General features: G+C 37.7%; 1 protein-coding gene across 2 annotated transcripts in view; it reads right to left on the bottom strand.

Annotated features, from left to right (window-relative positions):
- Positions 1 to 228: 228 nt before the first annotated feature.
- Positions 229 to 22,549, bottom strand: part of Klf12 (KLF transcription factor 12) — a 445,629-nt gene continuing 423,308 nt past the window's right edge. For both annotated transcript variants that reach the window (XM_076872059.2, XM_076872060.2), the window contains one exon: positions 229 to 9,868. In XM_076872059.2, the coding sequence (XP_076728174.1) occupies positions 9,687 to 9,868 (182 nt within the window). In that variant the 3' untranslated portion in view covers positions 229 to 9,686. The remainder of the gene's footprint in view (positions 9,869 to 22,549) is intronic.

Below are 22,549 nucleotides of genomic sequence, written 5' to 3'. Positions count from 1 at the left end.
GAACTGCTTTTTAGTTTTATGTTCAGTAAAATATTAAGTTGGGGATCCCTTCTACAGAGGTGCTGGCTTTCATAAAAATATTTTTCATTTTTCTTTTTTTTTTGGTATAGATTCTATCTTGTTCCATGTTTCAAATTACTATACACAAGTAGTAAAACTTTTCATAACAAAGGTTTAATTAGAACGGTTAATAACTATGATTTCCAAAGTGTCTGAGTCAGCCTTAGTAATAATTAGGGAGTTTTGTTCCATACAAAATGCTTTATTTAACCTTCATGCCTTCATTCAGATAATTATACAAATGCATACAGTTAAAGGTTTAAACTCTATTTCGGTTCACAGCTCAATTCATAGGAAAGTTGAATACAGAAAAGCAATGCACCAACAGAATATGTCTGAGACACCATTAAAAACGATAACACTTGTTCATTTAAATCTCTGAGAATAGACTGGAATAATCGTCCTCTGAGAGAATCTCATTAGGAGGGTCTCCCTTTACATTATCATAGGGCCAAAAAAAAAATCACAATTTTACAGTAAAAGGAAAAAAGCTCTGAGTATATTTACAATACATACACTATACATAAATACAAGAACAACACTTACATAATATTAATAAACTTATAACAGGGGTTGCCTAAACACTACAGAGTATATAAATGCAGAGGAAAACTATTAGGAAATTAGATCTTTAAGCTGGAGAAATAAATTCATTTGCAATTAAAACTCTGAACAGAAAACCAAACAAAGATTTAAGAACTCAACACACTTGTTTGCCAGCATCATTGGGGAGGGGGGAGATTATTCTTTAATTGTGTGTTCTCCTCTGGGCACTCTAGCTCTCCGGGGTCAGAGACCCAGGAATATTTGTAAAATTACACCCATCAAGTGAATCAGACGCAGCCCATCAATTCAATTTGCTGTTCAGAGGCTTCAAGCCTAGAATAACTGTTTTGTAAACTAAAGGATGTTTTTGTATTTTTACACAGAAAGATCCTGTGATTTAATCACCATGTATAATGAGCTAAGTGTCAAGGAAAAGAAAAGAAATGCCTGCTTGATTTGGCCAAAGATGATGTTGTCTTTAGTCCTGTGTATTTTTTTCAAATATGACTTGAGAGATTTATTCAAAAGAATATGACATTGGAATTGACCCCCACACACCAAGAGCAACGTCTAGACTACTACTAATTATAACTAAGTCATTTTAAGTGGCAGGTGGGTATCTTAAAGGTGGTCTGTTCTCATCGTTTCACAAACACAGAAAGTTCTGAGTACATTCTTCTATGGACAAACATGAATTTGCTGGTTTCTCTTTTTAAAAATGATCATGATACACATAATTGCATTATGATGCAGGATGACATAATACATAAGACAATGTTTTCAAGCTGGTTTTGTTAAGTGGTTATCTCACATCCACAGAGTTGGTTTGCCATGTGATGCAATGTGTCCCACATAGACATGAACAAAACAATACAGCCACTGTCCCGTGGGGGAGACGGTGATTTTTTAAAAAATGAATCCTTAAACACAACAAACTGTGGACAGACAAGTTGATAGGAAAGAGCCTTGCAAATAGGCACCAGTGCCCCAGTTCAACAATACCCATCCGATGTAATAAAGTTTGAGGAACAAAACATATCCTATGGTTGGATGTAATCACAAAATTCTGCCATAGAAAACTAGAAACCCAAGTAGGGTCAAATGATTTTCTATAATGTTTTATGTTGTATCTTTGGAGCAAGAAATAAGCAGAAAGGGAAGATGTCAGTAGATCTCTAAAATATCTTACTTTTTGATTGTTTGGACACTTTTGTTACTAGATTTTGGCCCATATGCTATCCTTCTATTCACCTCATTCTTGACAAAAATGAATCTCTGCGAAAGTCTTGGTTAACCTTCTTTGGGGAAAGTGAGAGAATAATTCAGACCAGAAGGTACTGGTCCTTGGTTTACGCCAAGAGCAGACTCCGATGTCTGAAATGCTGCAAATTTCTAGAGATGAAATCCAAAAAAGAAAAAGTATTGATGTGACTGTTTCCACCTTTCATCTCTTTCAACTCACTTAAAGTGGTTGTTTTGTCATTGGGAAATTACTGCTGGTGAAACCCAATTAACTGAGAAGAGGCCCCATCTGCAATAGGTTGTGTGCACAGAACACTTGCTTTCAGAATTTGTTAATGCAGGTTTTATCTCTCCCCCCGAGCCAACTAACAGGGAGAAAGATCATAATTCAGGAGATTCATTTTCAGAAACAGAAACACTATGAGAAATGACATTCTCTTAATGTTTTTGAAGTCCATTAGTATTTCCATGAATCAATACTGTCAGAGACCTTGCTTTATACAGAGGGTAGGGATTTTATTTCTCTGATGTTGGACAGCTTCTCACATAAAACTCAATTAAGCTAACAACAATACTATAAACAAATTATTTATAAGACTATTTAAAACATTCCAAGGCAGTGCCATTAAGAGAGAAAACTGAAAAGGAATCAACCATTGATCATCATCTCAATGTTTGTGATCGCCACCCCATTAACACCTGCAAGAGCAGGCTCTGGTATTAACTAGCTCCATGGAGGTGAGCATCTCCAACCCACCTTAAGCAGACTCTAGCAGGCATTTCCTATAGATGCAAAGAAATGTGTAGAACTGAGAAAAACCATCTTGGGCTAAAATGTTACTAAGTAAGGAGGGGTTGTAATAATTCTGGAGCTCCAGGCCAAACATTTGGGAATAAAGTGACAAGTCAGAGAGACATCTGGTGGCTGCTATTTGTTTATAATGATTCTTCATAAATTTCCAGGAGAGGGCTGATTTCAAACACTCTGCACCATCGTCAAATCATGAATCATCATATCCTGATATTTTACTTGCAAAATGATAAATACTTGTGCAGAGTATCTATAATAAAACTTAATTGGGAGTATGAAAAGGTGGTTGCTGGGAACGTGTGCAGTGAGGTACAGTGGAAAGGATAAGGGCTTCAGAGCCAGAGAGAGGTGGCTTCACATTCCCACTCTGCCATTTACATTTGTGTGTGTGTGTGTGTGTGTGTGTGTGTGTGTATACACAGGTGTCTCAGCAACCCTCTTGTGCCTCAGTTTCCCATTCATAATATGTGAATTCATCATACAGATTAGAGGTAATGTGTCTAAAAATCGCCTAGCACAGTGCTTGGCATGTAGTGTTTAAGAGAGAATAGTTATTCTTGCCATGGTTTGCTGAATTTTTGCACTTTCAAGGTATTTTAATACTTGCAGACAACATGTGGAATGAAGCCCAATCAGAAGATGTCAGTGGGACTAAGGAACTCAGCAGCCTTTCTTTGACACTTAATTGGTTATTTCATCCTCTATCCTGTTGCATTTCCTTCTTCCTTTCCTCCTGTCTAAAACTTGGAGGAAGAAACAGCCGATGGTTCTGTAGGCCTGTGGTCTAGGCCTGGAGATTGCTGTCCATCGCGGTTGTCTACACTGCCTGAGGGTTTAATCACTCATACTTTTAAAATTGCTCTTAGCAAATGTTTGGCTCTGAAAGAGTATAATTTTGCTGATAGCCTCAACAGCTTGTTTGGGTGAATTTGTGCTCTGGGATGGCAAGGTTGGAGAATTTCCAGGGTTCACTGTACATTGATATCCATGACTCCACTTTTAGCAGTAAAATAATTTTAGGAAAAACTAGTGAACTGCTGGATGTGGATCACGCAATTTTCAGGACTAACTGCAAAATTGGTTAAAGGCGAGGCTTACCAAGTATCAACAGTACTTCAGTAGACTTTTGGGGGAGAAATGATTTTGTCAGAATTCATCCCCAAATGGTTCTTACATGAAAACAGGAAATATTAGGAAAAGGGAGTGAATAAATATAAAGATAGATTTGTGCATTTGATATGAGTGGATAAATTAAGCAGACAAAAATCCCTCAGTGTTTTGCTTTAAATACATTGGTATTTTTAACTGAGCAAAACTTTTTGAGCCATACACACTGTTTCTTAAGTTTGGGGAAAATCACAATCAAGTTTTTAATCTGAAAAGTATAATTTTTAATCTGAAAAGTATAATTGCCATATGCCATAGTGTACATTGATGATAACCTGATGCTCATATTTGCATTTGTACATCCTTCAAGTAAGGAAACTCAGATTGAGAAATGTTAACTGCAAAGAAGATTAAGGTATACTTAAAAGACACAAAAGTTCCCCCCTCATGGGTATGTGAACAGATTCAATATATTACATGCATATATTTACTCTATGTGTAGGTTTTCAAAATGTGCAGGAAAAAACCCAGTCTGATGAAGAATTATTGCTGTGTAAAAGTATAGGAATATCTCATTGGTCATGATTATTGACAGGCACTTTCAGCATTTAGTTCATTTCTAAAAATGGGCATTAGCTTATTTCTAATGCCAGTATAGATTCGTTGAGCATGTAGCCATTTCCACAGCACTTAATCTTGTCAACATGAGCTACACTGAAAAGCAATCCCTCTAGAATTCAATAAGAATAAATACTTGTATGGTTTTCTTGATCAAGAACCAGTTTGTTGAGGAGGAAGATAACTGAGAAGACAGAACAATCACCAGATGCTCCTCTTTAACACAAGTAAAATCTTGTGTAGCTGTTTCCCTTTTTCAGGAAAAGACATTGTGAGTTTGGAATCAGTGTGTCTGTAGCAACTTAAAATGACTTCAGTGGGTTTTAAACCATCCTGGCTGAATCATGACTAGTGGCCACTCCACTGTTACAGAGCACAAGGAATATGCTCTGACAAAGTGGGACAGGATTCCCATGGCAATATCGCTAACTGTGTGTAAGATACACAAGGCATATCTGGACAAGGTTTTTTTTTTTTTTTTTGTTTTTTTATTGTGATGAAAACTAGAAGCTCTTTCCCCCGACATACTTCATCAAACTATTTACAACCTCTGTAAAATTTGCATGTTTGAAAATACTTTTTTTCACTATCGCATATGTTACGAATACAGTAAAATATCTTCACTCTATTTTTAAAGATGCAGTATCCTTCTATTTCATTTTCTTATGAAAATCTGAATTTCTATTGCAATTGCTCAATATTCAGCATATTTAAAATACCAATGGACATGGGTTGCTAAACAGACATTACTCTATAATGAAACTGTGAAAATATAGCATTTATAATTTTTATGTACATTTTCTTAACTATAAAATGCAGGCAAAGTCATATATAGTATTATAAGCTGATTCCCTAATAAGGTAAATAACTTACATTTCTAGATAGCATGGATTATTACAAATTTTTTTTTCTTTTAAAAAAGTTCTTTGTTGATATTTATTAGCTCACTGGCAGCTGCATATACAGGTATGTATACACATGTGCAGGTGTTAGAGAGTCTGTCCAGGTAAGTGGAAGGCAGTGTGGGGACAAGTAGAAGTATGGGAGATGTGGCTTACCAAATTACTTTCCTAAAGGAAACTGACTCAAATTGGAAAGACCATTTCATGGAATGCACTACCTCAGAAAAACTAAAGGAAGAGATTTGGTCAATGATGATTTAACAGAATACATTTACTCCCAAAAATTGACAGGCATTGGTAAAGAGCAAATTTGAAGAGTGGATAATGAATTATGAAAATTAAGGCTTCCTGGGCCTATTATGCTTCCTCAGAGTCACCTCATATTCAATCCCTTTGATGCAGACCATAGCATGGATGCTGGCATTGATACTGCTTGAATTCTGTGCATCCTCATTATCCATGTTAAGACAGCTTCATTACAACACCACTGCTACATTTCTAAGCAGTCACAACAGCATAACAAAGGCATATTAATACAATTGAAGGCCTCACCTCACCAGATTTATTCAATTGCAGCTTTGGTAAGTATAATAAATAAAGTACAGAATATGGAATACTGCATCTTTATCCATATACATGTTATTCTAGTGAACTGATTTCAAAGTGCAGAATTATATTTATGTTTAAAACACAAATGGCGATTTGAAATTAAAACAAGTCATATCAAAATGAACACAATCTTTGCATAAGCTATTCCAAATTTCATCCATGATGGAAACAGCCCTTCTAATCAACTAGAACTGGCATTTGTAAACACTGCAGCATTTTTTAAGTATTTTTCCCCCCTGACAATTCATCTTCCTATTTCCCACTTAAACTTTAAAGTGAATAAAAAGTGCTTTTTTTTTAAAAGGTGGTTTATATTATTGGTATTTACTTGTCTTTGAAAACAAACAAACAAACAAACAAAAAACCCTATGTGTTTTGTAAAGACAGGAGTATAATCTTTATGGTAAAGCCATTAGGAATCTCCATCTAGATGCCTTAATAGAACTTAAGACAAGTTATCAACACAGTCCACATAAAATGGACAGAGGAGATTGGAGGTGGATGGGGAAGCGTGAATCTCTCTCCCAACAAGATCAGACTAAAAAGGACTCTACTAAAACATTCTAACTTTTCAAATCCCCCAACTCCCTTGTAATCAATCTCTAAAATGCAAAAAAAAAAAAAAAAAAAAAAAAAAAGAATGTCAGGTCTCCTGCAGCTTCTTAAAAATTACAGCTGTGCGTATCAAAGTTCCCAACCATGCACATATCCCTAGCTGCAAATCCAACAGCTTCAAATTTAAAACCAAAGAATGTTTCTACTTAGGGAACAGCTGCTAAGTCCTTTGGGATTCGGTCCCTTTTCTATAGTTCATCATGCACTGTGCTTTTCAAAAGAGGCTAGAAATGCACATGAGATGGTATGGTGACTTTTCTATGCCTATACATATCGCATTTCCTTCTATCCCAAACCACTTTCCTTAACATGGGGAAACATCTTTAGGAAACTCACCAAGGTGAATTTTCTATATTCCAAAACAAGCCCCAATATGCTTCAGTTCCTGGGGTAGATCAGGAACTCATTCACTTACTTGTCCTTGGCTCCCTTCTTAGAAGTACTGCTCTGTGGAGAGGGGGAGATGGTGAGATGCTGACAGGTTTTTATCAGTTAACTCGCCATTTCATTCTGATTTCCACTACCAGAGGGTAAGGAGAAAAGCTCACTTCCCTACATCTTTCCTATGTTGTTAGAGAGCTCTTTGCTAAATTTAAATCAAGCTGTCATTTAGGAAGCTTCCACTGTCAGTTTAATGAATTCTAAAAACCATGTCTACCTACAGTACTCTCAAGACTTTGCTTGCTGGGAGCAGGGGGAGGGGGTGCTGGTGGAGAGAGGACATGAACTGGACTGGCTCTTCTTTTGAGAGTAGGCAGAACTAACTCAAATCTACACTTCCCTTGAGTGATCCCCTGACCTGCCAGCTAGGTTCTGGGTTCATGGCTGTGTTAGCCCCTCTCTGTTCTTTGCCACTGACCAGTGCTGGCATGCATCAAGAAACCTTTTCTATTCTGAATGGTCACAGGCAATGAGAAGTGAGTTGCATACAGTACAGATAAAAAATGTTCCAGTTGGTAGAAAACCCACTGGTTGGTGGGTAGCAGATTGTGTAGTTAAAGAAGCTATTTATCAATAGAATTGCAGCCCTTGTTGGAGGGAAATTGCCCGATGTGTTTTTCAGGCCTGGCAGAAAACAGAGAACACATATTTTTGAAGTCAGAATTTGACCTGAAACTCTTTACACTGTTGCTTCAATCATTTGTTAAAATTCTTTTAATACCATCTAACACAAATTGTCCTTGTTGAAATGTTCATAGTTCTTGCTTCATCAGAATAAGATGATTATTTGAATTAGAAGATGATCCTAAAAAGAATAATTTTGTCACCGGCAACTATTTCAGAATGTTCAAACATTTAAAAATGAGCTAGAAATATTGTGAGGTTAATTTGTGCAATTCCCCAAATCAAGTGTCTGTAATTAAAATATATTGCAAAGGTCTGTGCTGGAGACCTTTTATATCTAAGCTATAAAAAATCCTAATGACAATAACAACAACATCAACAACAACAAAAAAATCTCAACAAGCCCCTTAGCCACATAAAGCTGGGCAGGAAAATGTCTTTTAGTGGGGACAAAAATATGCTAGTTTTTCTGAAAGACTGCTTGTTGATGATGTATTGCTTTGTTTCCTGTATGTTTTGCTAGTTGCAAAAGGTTCACAATTTTAGGGGGTTGGTGGGATTCTACTTTCCTCTCATCCTCGTGACAGGATGAGTAAGTTCAATATCCCTGCAGATGCCAATGCAGGACCAGTGGGTCCTGGTACAGTTTAGAAAATGAAATGTACAGAAGAACCTATTGGAGAGACTTATCCTTGGCTCTCCAACAGAGGAAACTTAGCACCATGGCAGGCCTTCGGCGGGACCATTCCCTTTCCACAGATTCAATTCCAAGAACTGACCCATTAACTGAAGAGCTAATTCCTGGCTGTGCCTCTGTTGCCTTTCTAGTCACCAAATAACTGTTTTCAAACAAGAAAGGGGGAGCATAATCTTTAATTGTGATACTCAACCGAGCAGGGCAAACAGCAGCAGAAAGATTACCTCAGTGCCATAAATGTAACCAAGACACCTAAAATGCTGGGGTGTTTTTTACAATCCCTTTAGTAAGTATGAAAACTGGTAACGTGAGTCCTCAGTGAAGTTATTGTAGGAAAGTCCTTTTATTCATTATTGCTTTTCTCCTCAAGGGGTGCATTATTTCCATCTCTGCTTTGTCTGATTTTTCATGTTCACTGACTTTGCCTGGGCAGCCCCACCTCTTACGTTGGTGCCAGTGTGTCTAAGAAAGTTTTTTCCCCTGATTCCTTGTAATCAAACACTGGGGGCAGGAAGAGATGATGCCTAGGTGACAGAACACTGCGATTTGAAGTGGGGCAGTAGGTTTTTTAGACAGGCTCTTCCTATTCAACTACAGAACACCTTGGTGCCAGTCCATGCCAGGGCAGAGACCAGGACTAGACTTCAACTGAAATGTCGCTGCCCCTCTGCTCAAACAGATGAACAAAACAGAATCAAACGAAACAGAAACAATCAACGACAAACAAATGAGAGATTCAATGTTGGTTTTCTTCAGGGCATGGCATGATGACAAGTTGCGAGGGACATCTAGTTGCTGCCATCGCTATTGCAAGGGCCTGCTTGAATCAAGGGCCTTTATTTTCAGGTAATGGAACCTCTCCAACAACTTCTTCCTTCCCACTTTCATGCTGCTTGCTGGTAACAGACTGGATGTGGGTTCTAGCTTACTTAGCTAAGAACTAATCTTTTTTTGTAAAAGGGGGTTAAAGGTGGGGTGGGGGGCAGTGGGGGGGGGCGTGATGAGAGAATCATCCAAATTGAAAAATCATCCAAATCCAAATTGCTCTAGCCATCAATTTGTGGTAGATGACCTTTAAGATCTCAATGACAAAACTGTCTGACAGCTCAGAAAATGTACAAGCTACAAACATCTGTAAATGGCAGAGGACACAGCACAGAAAACAATCAATGCCTGTCTCTTCAGCATTTTTGTGGCTGAACTCCCATGTCAGGGTGAAGCCGTCTCTCGCGTAGTCAAGGTGGGGGTTACCTTCAGACCGAAAGAAGTGTTCCTTCTTGTTCCTGCTCTGATTTCAGACATCGTGGGATGGTGATGCCCTTGTGAGTTAACACTGTGAAGGGAATTCAGCCCTGCTGAATTGGGTGCCGCTAAGAGATCCAGCTCTTCCGCCCAGCTGGACAGCGAGCGGTCCTCACACCAGCATGTGCCTCCGGCGGTGCAGGGCCAAGTGGTCTGACCGGGAGAAGCTGCGATCACAGTCCGCGCACTTGAAGGGCTTCACTCCCGTGTGCTTGCGGTAATGCCGCGTCAGTTCATCGGAGCGCGCAAACTTCCAGGTGCAGCCTTCCCAGGTACACTTGTAGGGTTTCTCTCCTGGAGGAAACAAAGGCACACAAGCTTTGGTGCTCCGCCACTTTTCTATAACAATCAAGCCAGCAATGGGTGTTGGGGAACTGTGGTTCTCAGTGGGGTTTCCATTTGGGAAATCTGTCAAGAAACCTTCCCATCCACACAGGGGTCTTGTCTTTCCTGCTGCTACATCAGGCAAGTGAGTTAACACCTGCATCCACAATTATGAGGAGTGACCTTGTGCTCCAAATTTCAAGAAGCACATAGGTCTGACAGTCACTGGCTAAAATCACCACTGGTAGTCTGAGAGCTCTATACTAAGTTCCATTTGGTTCTAAAACCAAAAGTCCCAAAGAGTTACACATAGTAATTAGTTATGCTTAGTTTTAACACTCCCTCTCCCACATATGCACCATTTCGATGGTTTAAGATTATTTTAGGACACAAGGTCCACTTGTGGTGGCTGCAGGTATATACACACAATGTTATCAAAAGGTAAAGTGCTCCATGCTCTAAGAAATTAGGCATATATTATGCATAAGCATCAACATTTTGCTTGTCCATTGGGAGAGAATCCTAGATATCTTAGTAGTACAAAGTGCTGAAACTCCCTGTAAAAAGCAGTCTGAAGAAGTATGTAATTTGACCAGACTCCACAGTCAACTTGTAAAGACAGTAAAATATGCAAAGGCTGTGCTGGGAAAAGATACACTATCCATTGTCCAAACGGACTCCCAGGGGGAGCGGGACAATAGTTGACCCAGGTACACTGTTTTCCTAGCTCTCATTCAGAAGGAAGCCCTGTCCCCATGCAACCCCACAAAAAACCGATCTCTCCTTCCATCTAATAGTCTGAAATGTGCTTCTTTGCCACACTGGGCCCATGCTGAAAAGATAGGAAGGAGCTATTTGCTGCTCCCTGTGAATAAAGCTGCAAAGTGAAACTGCAAACCTCACTTTGTAGATGAGAAGAGTGAGGCTGCATAGCAAAGAATACTCAAAGTTAGTAAAAAGATGCCTGTGGCTCTGAATCCAATGCTGCAGCCTATACTACAGAGAAATGGAGAATTCTTACCCTAGCTAAACTTTGCTGCATCCTCAGGGTTAGTTCACTTTCTTAGATACTCCCACATTTAATTGTTTCTTTCCTATTTCTATGACATTTCCTACACAATATATGTGAAGCTTATGTTTGGATGCCTTTCTCCTCCACCAGTCACTGAATTCTCAGAGGTCAGAGGTCATACATGGTATCCCCAGGGCTTACAATAGGTCCCAAGCAATAACTTGAATGAACTAATAGAACTGCAAAGTGAAAGTGTGCTCAATGTGTGTGCATGTGTGTGCGTGTCCACGCGCGCGCACACACACACACACACACACACACAATTACTAAGCCCTATAAATGAGATGTATAGGTAATGCCCACATGGGAAAACTAAACTGAACATTTTCCATTCAACTGTTAAATCAATGCTGTTTATAACGGTTCTTTTAGGATCAAGTGGCTCTTTCAGAAGAGAGTGAATGAGTAGTTCAGACCTGTTCAATGCAGAATTGCTGGTGCACTAATTGTGGCCCAAAGGAAGCCCCAGGTTACTCTGAAAGGGTTCCTTTCAGGCAAAAGCCTGCTTACTGCCGTGATCCCAAACCTCAATTTCTCATTCATTTTAGTAGACAAAATTTGCATTTGCATGTGTCTATTGACCAGTGTGTGACAGAAATCAAACAAATCTGGCAAAAACTCTAACTTATAAAGACTGGAGATCTATTATACAATTTACTAATGGCAATGATTAATACACTTTTTCATGCTGAATATCATTTCTCTATGTTTGAAATTATATCATGAGAATGGGGTCTAATGTTGAGTTTGCAATAAACTAACTCTTCAAAATCATACCTATTGAGACACCGGCTGGAGCTCAGGCTCAGCCCAAATTCACCTTGCTGACCTGTGTGGGAGCCCAGATCCATTGTAGGCCCAAGTCCAGCTCACCACTGGTAGTTACCCAATGGAGCTGAGGCTCAGGCTAGACCTGCCTCGCTGACCTGTGCAAAAGACAGGCTCCAGGTAACCTTGGGTTTACAAAACCCCACCAGCACAACCTTGGAACCCAGGTCTAACCCACTTCCATCTTAAGACACTATACCCATCTCCATAGCCTTCCCCATGCAGTAGCCTCTACCCTGGGACAACAGACAGGGCTTAGAAGCAGCTGCATCTTGGAACAGGCATCCTAAAGTCAGTGTAAGGCCCACCTTTTCAGCCCCATCTCTGAAAGATGCTGCATCCATCTTGGGGCACCTCCTCTGCTATTTCAAGTTACCTCCTGCTATTGCCACCACCACCTATAGTTGCAGTAACATCCATCCTGGGACACCATCAGGGTCTGGAAGCCTAACACCAAGGTGAGATACAGATATATCTGCACAGATACTTACAAGATTATGGAGTAGAATCTGTAACACCTCAGAGCCACACTGCAAGTAAGGAAATCATATAGACAACATGAAACAACAAGGGAGGAAACTGCCCCCTAAAACCCAGGATACTACAATAACAGAACCCATGGACAGCACAGTTGACAAAATGTCAGAGAAGAGTTCAAAAGGTTCATAACTAACATGATCTGTGAATTCAAGAATGACCCAAATAAGAAAATACAGGCAAAAATGGATCATTCCAACAAACAGATAACAGAGCAAATACAGGCAACCATTGATGATACCAATAAACAGATAAGGGAGCAAATACAAACATCCATTGATCACACCAACAAAGAGATAAGGGAGCAAATACAGGTAGCAAAAGATTACTTTAATAGAGAGAGAGAGATTATGGAAAGAAAAATATCAGAAATCCTTGAAATGAAGGATACAATAAACCAAATAAAACACTCAATAGAAGGCATCACCAACAGACTAGATCACTTGGAAGACAGAACATCAGATAATTAAGACAAAGTATACAATTTGGAAACAAAGTATAAAATATGCAGCCCAACACCAAGGTGACCACACAGTGAAGATGGTAAGGAACCATGGGCAGAACATCCAAGAATTAGGGGATAGCATCAAAAGACTAAATCTAAGAGTTATTGGGATAGAGGAAGGCATAATCTCTTTAATGAGATAGTATCAGAAAATTTCCCAAGAACGAAGAACGAATTAGAAAGTCAAATACAAGAGGTTTACAGAACACCAAATGTACAAACTTACAACAGATCTACACCAAGGCACATTATAATGAAAATACCTAGCATACAGAATAAGAGTAGAATCTTAAAGGCCACAAGAGAGAGGAATCAGATCATATATAGGGGGAGACCAATTTGTATTTCAGAAGATTTTTCAACCTGGACCCTCAGAGAAAGGAGATCCTGGTACAACATATACCAAGCTCTGAAAGAAAATGGATGCCAACCAAGAATCATATCTAGCAAAATTAAGCTTTAGATTTGATGATGAAATAAAAACCTTCCATGATAAACAAAAGTTAAAAGAATTTACTACTAGAAAACCTACACTACAGAACATCCTCAGCAAAATATTCCATGAAGAGGAATTGAAAAACAACAATGAAAATCAGCAAAGGGAGGTAGTGCACTAAAGGAAAAACTAATCAAAGGAGGAACCAAGTCAAGTTAAATACCAAAAATAAACAAAAATGGCTGGGAATACAAATTATGTCTCAATAATAACCCTGAATGTTAATGGCCTAAACTCACCAATCAAAAGACATAGGCTAGCAGACTGGATTAAAAAAAATAAAAAAGACCCAACAATATGTTGCCTCCAAGACACTCATCTCATAGAAAAAGACATTCACAGACTGAAGGTGAGAGGTTGGGAAAAATCATACCACTCACATGGACTGTGGAAGCAAGCAGAGGTTTCCATCCTCATATCAAATAAAGTAGACTTCAATCTAAATTAATCAAAAGGGATAAAGAAGGACACTACATATTGCTCAAGGGAACCATACACCAACAAGACATAACAGTTATATATGCCCCAAACAATGGAACATCTACGTTCATCAAACTCTTCTCAAGTTCAAGAGTCAAATAGACCACAATACAAAAATTCTAGGTGGACTTTAACATACCTCTTTTACCACTGGATAGATCTTCCAAACAAAAGTTGAACAAAGAAACTAGAGAACTCAATAATACAATCAATAACTTAGACTTAACTGATATATATAGAATATTTCATCCTTCAATGAGTGAACACATTTTCTTCTCAGCAGCACATGAATCATTTTCTAAATTAGACCATAAATTATGTCACAAAACAAGTCTTAGCAAATATAAAAAAGTAGAGATACTACTCTGCATTCTATCAGATCATAATGGAATGAAATTAGAAATCAATGATAAAGTAAAAAATAAAAGCTACTCCAATACCTGGAGACTAAATAATATGCTACTGAATGAACAATGGGTTACAAAAGGCATCAAGAAGGAGATTAAAAAATTTTTAGAGGTGAATGAGAACACAGATGCAATGTATCAAAATCTCTGGGACACTCTTAAGGCAGTTCTAAGAGGAAAGTTCATTGCATGGAGTTCATTCCTTAATAGAAGAAAAAGTCAACAAATAAATGACTTAACATTACATCTCAAAGCCCTAGAAAAAGAAAAAATCAACACCAAAAGCAGTAGAAGACAGGAAATAATTAAAATCATACCTGAAATCAATAAAATTGAAACAAAAGAAACAACTGAAAAAATTGACAAAACAAAAAGTTGGTTCATTGAAAAAAAAAAACTAATATTCACAGACCCTTAGCCATGCTAACGAAAAAAAGGAGAGAGAAAACTCAAATTACTAACGTACGTGATGAAAAAGAAAATATCACAACAGACACTACAGAAATCCAGAAGATAATCAGAAATTATTTTGAAAACTTGTATTCCAATAAAATAGAAAACATCAAAGGCATCAACAAATTTCTAGAATCATATGATTTGCACAAATTGATCAGGATGACATACACAATTTAAACTATCAATTTCAAGTGATGAAATAGAGGAAGCCATCAGAAGCCTACCAACAAAGAAAAGCCCAGGACCGGAGGGATACACAGCCGAGTTCTACAAGACTTTTAAAGAACTAATACCAATACTCTTCAATTTATTTTAGGAAATAGAAAAAGAGGGAGCACTTCCAAACTCATTCTATGAGGCTAATATCACCCTGATTCCAAAACCAGGCAAAGACACTTCAAAGAAAGAAAACTTCAGACCAATATTTCTAATGAACATAGATGCAAAAATTCTCAATAAAATTCACAATTAAGATGTGAATTGGAAAGAGGAGCTCTAAATTCAAGTATCTACAATGATTTAACATTCTACTTATTATCCCTACTGGCAAAACAAATACAAAACCATATCAAAAAGATAGTTCACCATGATCAAGTGGGGTTTATCTCATGGTTGTAAGGTTGGTTCAACATATAAAAATCAATAAATGTAACTAATCACAACAATACACTTAAAGATCAATAGATGCAGAAAAAGCATTTGACAAAATACAGCACTGCTTTATGTTCAAAACACTAGAAAAACTGGGGATAACGGGAATATATCTCAACATCATAATAGCAATCTATGCTAAGTCCCAGGCCAACATCATTCTAAATGGAGAAAATTGAAAGCATTCCCTTTAAAAACTGGAACAAGACAGGGATGCCTACTTTTACCACTTTTACTTAACATAGTTCTTGAAACACTGACCAGAGCAATTAGACAGATGAAAGAAATTAAAGTGATACAGATATGAAAAGAAGAACTCAAATTAGCACTATTTGCCGACAATAATGATTCTTTATCTAGAAGACCCAAAAAGTTCCACCAGAAAACTTCTAGAACTAGTAAATAAATTCAGCAAAGCAGCAGGATAAAAAAATCAACATCCATAAATCAAAGGCATTTCTGCATATCAGTGACAAATTCTCTGAAAGGGAAACAAGGAAACCTAACCCATTTAAAATAGCCTCAAAAATAAAATAAAATACTTGGGAATAAACTTAATGAAAGATGTGAAAGACCTCTACAATGAAAACTACAACATGCTAAAAAAAGAAATTAAAGAAGACCTTAGAAAATGGAAAGATCTACCTTGTTCTTGGTTAGACAGAATTAATATTGTCAAAATGGCTATACTACCAAAAGCACTATACAGATTGAATGCAATTCCATTCAAAATCCTAATGACATTCCTCATAGAAATGGAAAAAGCAGTCATGAAATTCATCTGGAAAAAATAGGAGACCCAGAATAGCTAAAGCAATCCTTAGCAAGAAGATGGAAGCAGGTGGCATCACTATACCAGACCTTAAACTAAACTACAGAGCAACCGTAACAAAAACAGCATGGTATTGGAACCAAAATGGACTTGTAGACCAATGGTACAGAATAGAGGACACAGAGACTAACCCACAAAACTACAGTTATCTTATATTAGACAAAGGTGCCAAAAATGTTCACTGGAGAAAAGATAGCCTCTTCAACAAATGATGCTGGGGAAAACTGGAAATCCATATGCAACAAAATGAAATTAAACCCCCATATCTCACCTGCACAAAACTACTCAAAGTGGATCAAGGACCTAGGAATTAAACCAGAGACAGTGCATCTATTAGAAGAAAAAGTAGGCCTTAATCTCCATCATGTTAGATTAGGCCCTACTTCCTTAATACGACTCCCATAGCGCAAGAATTAATATCAAGAATCATTAAGCGGGATGGATTCAAACTAAAAAGCTTCTCAGCAAAAGAAACAATCAGTGAGGTGAATAGAGAGCCTACCATTTGGGAACAAATTTTTACCACATGAATGTCAGATAGAGCACTAATCTCTAGAATATATAAAGAACTAAAAAATCTTTTTATTAAATTATTTATTCTAATTTGCTATATATGATGGCGAATGCAATAATTTCATATTACACATATACAGCATAATTTTTCAAGTCACTGATTGTACACAAAGCATTTTCACACCATTTGTGTCTTGATACATGTACTTAGGCCTTTCCCTTCCCTCTCCTTTGCCCTATCCAAAGTTCCTCCATTTGTCCCATGCTCCCCCCCACCCATTGCCATTATGAATCAACATCCTCATATCAAAGAAAACATTTGGCCTTTGGTTTTTTGGAATTGGAAAATTCAGTTAGCATTATATTCTCCAACTCCATCCATTTTCCTGCAAATGCCATGATTTTATTCTCTTTTAATGCTGAGTAATATCCATTGTGTTTATATACCAAAGTCTCCCTATCCATTCATCTACTGAAGGGCATCTAGGTTGGTTCCACAGTCTAGCTATTGTGAATTGTGCTGCTATAAACATTGATGTGGCTATGTCCCTGTAGTGTGCTGTTTTTAAGTCCTTTGGGTATAAAACGAGGGAGTGGGATAGCTGGCTCCATTACAAGTTTTCCAATGATTCTCTATGCTTTCCAGATTGACTGCACCAATTTGCAGTCCACCAGCAATGTATGAGCGTGCCTTTTCCCCCATATTCTCACTAACAATTATTGTTTGTATTCTTGATTGCTGCCATTCTGACTGGAGTGAGATGAAATCTTAGAGTAGTTTTGATTTTCATTTCTTCAATTGCTAGAGATGTTAACATTTTTTCATATATTTGTTGATTGATTGTATATCCTCTTCTTAGAAGTGTCTGTTCAGTTGTTTGGTCCATTTATTGATTGGGTTATTTGTTTTGTTTTGTTTTGTTTTGTTTTTGGTGTTAAGGTTTTTGAGTTTTTTTCATATAACCTAGCGATTAGTGCTCTATCTGATGTGCTTGTGGTAATAAAGATTTGCTCCCAGTCTGTAGGCTCTCTATTCACCTCACTGATTGTTTCTTTTATTGAGAAGAAGCTTTTTAGCTTGAATCCATTCCATTTATTGATTCTTGATATTAATTCTTGTGCAATAAGAGTCTTATTAAGAAAGTGGGGGGGGGCATGTGTTGTGGCTCAGTGGTAGATTCCTTGCCTAGCATGTGTGAGGTACTGGGTTCAATTCTCAGCACCACATAAAAATAAATAAAATAAAAATCCATTGACAACTAAAAAAATATTTAAAAAAAAAGAAAGTTGAGAAGCTGGCATTGTAGCTCAGTGGCAAAGTGCTGGCCTCGCATATATGAGGCACTGGGTTTGATCCTCAGCATCACATAAAAATAAATAAAGATATTGTGTCCATCTACAACTATATATATATATATATATGTATGTGCATGCATGTGTAACTATATGTGTGTGTGTGTGTTTGCATATATAAAGAAAGTTGGTCTCCAACATGATGGAGATTTAGGCCTGTTTTTCTTCCATTAGGTGCAAGGTTTCTGGTTTAATTCCTAGACCCTTGATTGACTTTGAGTTGAGTTTTGTGCATGGTGAGAGATAGAGGTTTAATTTCATTTTACTACATGTGGATTTCCAGTTTTACCAGCACCATTTGTTGAAGAGGCTATCTTTTCTCCAATGCATGTTCTTGGCACCTTTGTCCAATATAAGATAATTGTAGTTATGTGGGTTATTCTCTGTGTCCTCTATTCTGTACCATTGGTCTACAGGTCTATTTTAGTGCCAATACCATGCTGTTTTCTTTATTTCTCTGTAGTATAGTTTAAGGTCTGGAATAATAAGGCCACCAGCTTCACTCTTCTTGCTAAGGATTGTTTTAGCTATTCTTGGTCTCTTATTTTTCCAGATGAATTTCATGACTGCTTTTGCTATTTCTATAAGGAATGTTATTGGGATTTTGATTGGAATTGCATTAAATCTGTATAGTGCTTTTGGTAGTATGGTCATTTTGACAATATTAATTCTGTCTATCCAAGAACAAGATAGAACTTTCCATTTTCTAAGATCTTCTTTAATTTCTTTCCTTAGCGTGTTGTAGTTTTCATTGTAGAGGTCTTTCACCTCTTTCGTAAAGTTTATTCCCAAGTATTTTATTTTGTTTTTGAGGCTATTGTAAATGGGGTGGTTTTTCTAGTTTGTCTTTCAATGGATTTGTCATTGATGTACAGATATGCCTTTGATTTATGGGTATTGATTTTATATCCACCTACTTTGCTGAATTCATTCATTAGTTCTAGGAGATTTCTGGTGGAATGTTTTGGGTCTTCTAGGTATAGAGTCATATTGTCTGAAAATAGTGATAATTTGAGAACTCAAAAATCTTAACACCAAAACACAAATAATCCAATCAGTAAATGGGCCAAGGAACTGAACAGACATTTCTCAGAAGAGGATATACAATCAATCAACAAATATATGAAAAAATGTTGAACATCTCTAGAAATTAGAGAAATGCAAATAAAAACTACTCTAAGATTTCATCTCACTCCAGCCAGAATGGCAGCTATCAAGAATACAAACAATAAGTGTTGGTGAGAATATGGGGAAAAAGGCACACTCATACATTGCTGGTGGACTGCAAATTGGTGCAGTCAATCTGGAAAGCAGTATAGAGAATCATTGGAAAACTTGTAATGGGAGCACCATTTGGCCCAGCTATTCTACTCTTCGGTTTATACCCAAAGGACTTAAAAACAGCATACTACAGGACACAGCCACATCAATGTTTATAGCAGCACAATTCACAATAGCTAAATTGTGGAGTCAAACCTAGATGCCCTTCAGTAGATGAATGGGCAGGGAAACTTTGGCATATATAAATAATGGAACGTTACTTAGCATTAAAAGATAATAAAATCATGGCATTTGCAGGCAAATGGATGGAGTTGGAGAATATAATGCTAAGTGAATTTAGCCAATCCCCCAAAAAACCGAAGGCTGAATGTTTTCTTTGATATGAGGATTCTGCCTCATAATGGCAATGGGGGGAAGCATGGGACGAATGGAGGAACTCTAGATAGGGCAAAGGGGAGGGAGGGGAAAGGAGGGGACATGGGGGTAGGAAAGATGGTGGAATGAGTTAGATATTATTACCCTAATTACATGATTGAAGACATAAATGTTGTAACTCTACTTTGTGTACAACCAGAGATATGAAAAATTGTGCTCTATATGTGTACTATGAATTGTAATACATTCTGCTGTCATATGTAACAAATTCAAAGTTTAAAAAATGAAAAAAAAAATCACAACCATCATCCAGGCACGGTGGCACACGTCTGTAATCCCAGTGACTAGCTAAACTGAGGCAGGAGGATCTCAAGTTTGAGGCCAGCTGTAGCAACTAAGAGATATGTCTTAAAATAAAAAGGGGTTGGGAATGTAGCAGTGGTACAGCTCCCCTGGGTTCAACCACAGTACCACACACAAACACACAAAAATCATATCCATCTTTGGTGCACTGAGCTCGGGTAGTTGGTTGGTTGTCATCAGTGGGCATCTCCTAGCTCTGTTCTGTGTCACGATGGAATCATGTTAAAAGTTGAAGAAGGAAAGAATAAAGCATCTTTTTCTTCTCCTTCTTCCTTTTTTTTTTTTTTTTTTTTTGGTGGGGAGTTACTGGGAATTAAACACAGGGGCACTTGACTGAGCCACATCCCTAGCCCTATTTATTTTATTTAGAGACAGGGTCTGAGTTGCTTAGTGCCTCACTTTTGCTGAGACTGGCTTTGAACTAACAATCTTCCTGCCTCAGCCTCCCCAGCTGCTAGGATTACAGGTGTGTGCCATAGCACCTGGTAGAATAAAGAATATTCTTAGTGGGAAAAGCATGGCTCAGTGGTGTGGAGGAGAATGTGCTTCTCTCTGAGTGAGTTCTTGTCTTAGCAAGCTGCTGCCCCTAACCTTGGCACTGAAGACGGAGGAGGGGCTGTGTAACTGGATGGCCTAAAAGTATGCAGGGGCAGGAGGAAGCAGGTAAGAGCTTCTAGGCCCATCTCAAGGAGAATGTGGGCAGCTGGCCTGGCCCACAGGAGAGACAGTGTATTTACTAACTCAGGTGCTTTCTTGCTTTCCATTTAGGAAAGCAAGAAAGCACCTGAGTTAGGAAAAAATTGTCAGGCTTATTCCTCAAAATGAAATCATTATATATTTACTTTTGTTTTGACAATAACTATAGTTATGCCCTTTCCACTTTAAAATCTACAGCAGGGAGTATTATAATATGGTCCTAATTTTCACTTCTTTTTGCCACACTGGGGATTGAACCCAGAGACCTGCTAGGCAAGCGCTATACCACTGGGCTATATCCCTAGCCTTTTTATTTTCGAGATAGTGTCTAAGTTTCCCAAGCTGGCCTCAAACTTGTAATCCTCCTGCCTCAGTCTTCCTAGTAGCTGGATTACAGGTGGGAGCTGCTGCATCTGGCTTTATTTTTCAGTTTCTAAAGGTTGAAAAAAAAAAGATCAAATGAGGGACTTGTTTTTACATTTGAAAATCATATGAATTTAAATTTTAATGTCCATAAATGAGTTTTTATTGGAACATAGCAGCATTACATTTTGTTTTGGCTATTTTTCAGTGAAAGTGGAGTTTAGTAGTTACAACACAAAATGTATGGCCTTCAGTGCCCTCTATAGAAACTGGTGACCCCAGATAAAAAAAGTGGGCACTTCTGCTTTATATAGTCTTCTTGAAAGTATTAATTTATTAAATCGAAGTATATATGATAGATTATTAGTTTCAGATGAGGGGGGAATATTTTGAATATAGCATCCAAATTCGCAAAGTATGATCTTTAATTCAAATTGTAAGAGCTTTCTCAGTAATAAACACATACATAAGGTAGTTATCTTTTTTACTTTTTGAAATAACTGTTTATTTAATGCTAAATATGTTCTCATTCTTCATCAGGCCATGGGGAGGGGAAGTTATAGGTGAAATTAGTAATTATCTTTTTAAAAATATAAATTAATTTTTAAATAATACCTAAAAACTGCCCATATTTATGGGCTACCATGTGAAGTTTCAATATGCATACAGTATGTAATGTTTAAACCAGATTAAACATACCTGTCTCCTCAAACATTTATCATTTCCTTACAGTGAAAACTTTCAAAATCCTTTCTTCTAGCTTTTTGCATATTATCGTTATTTATAGCCACCCTACTGTGCACACCTAAACTTCCTACTCCTAACCCAGTGTTACTCATCCCATGGGTCACCTGCTGCCCCCCACCTCTGGTAACCACCGTTCTATTCTCAACTTCTAGGAGGTGACTTTATATATTCCACATATACATGTGACCATGTGGTCCTGGTCACACATGCTGTGTGCCTGGCCATACATGCTGTTTCATAACAAATAGTTCACATAGGAGAGTTCCAGGCAACAGGAAGTGAGTAACTACCTTAAAAGGCTCATCCAGTTCTATCAGACTTATAAAAATACCTTTGGAATCTTTTATGCTCATTAAAAAAGCATCATAGCCTCACCTGTGAAGGTGACCGTCAGAATGGCTAAAGGTCAGGAATGTCTCTCTCAACTTTACCTGGGAATTAAGAGTTAGGGTGCTACACCATTTGACCCAGCTATCCCTCTCCTTGGTCTATACCCAAAGGACTTAAAATCAGCATACTACAGTGACACAGCCATATCAATGTTTATAGCAGCTCAATTCACAATAGCTAAACTATGAAACCAACCTAGGTGCAGACGAATAGATACAGAAAATATGGAATCTATACACAATAGAATATTACCCAGCCTTAAAGAAGAATGAAATTATGGCATTTGTAGGTAAATGGATGTAACTG

The sequence above is a fragment of the Callospermophilus lateralis genome, chromosome 12 (assembly GCF_048772815.1).
Source record: "Callospermophilus lateralis isolate mCalLat2 chromosome 12, mCalLat2.hap1, whole genome shotgun sequence".
Classification (NCBI taxonomy): Eukaryota; Metazoa; Chordata; class Mammalia; order Rodentia; family Sciuridae; genus Callospermophilus; species Callospermophilus lateralis.
Note: the sequence above shows the minus strand (reverse complement) of the source record. Positions and strands in the feature narration are given on the sequence as shown.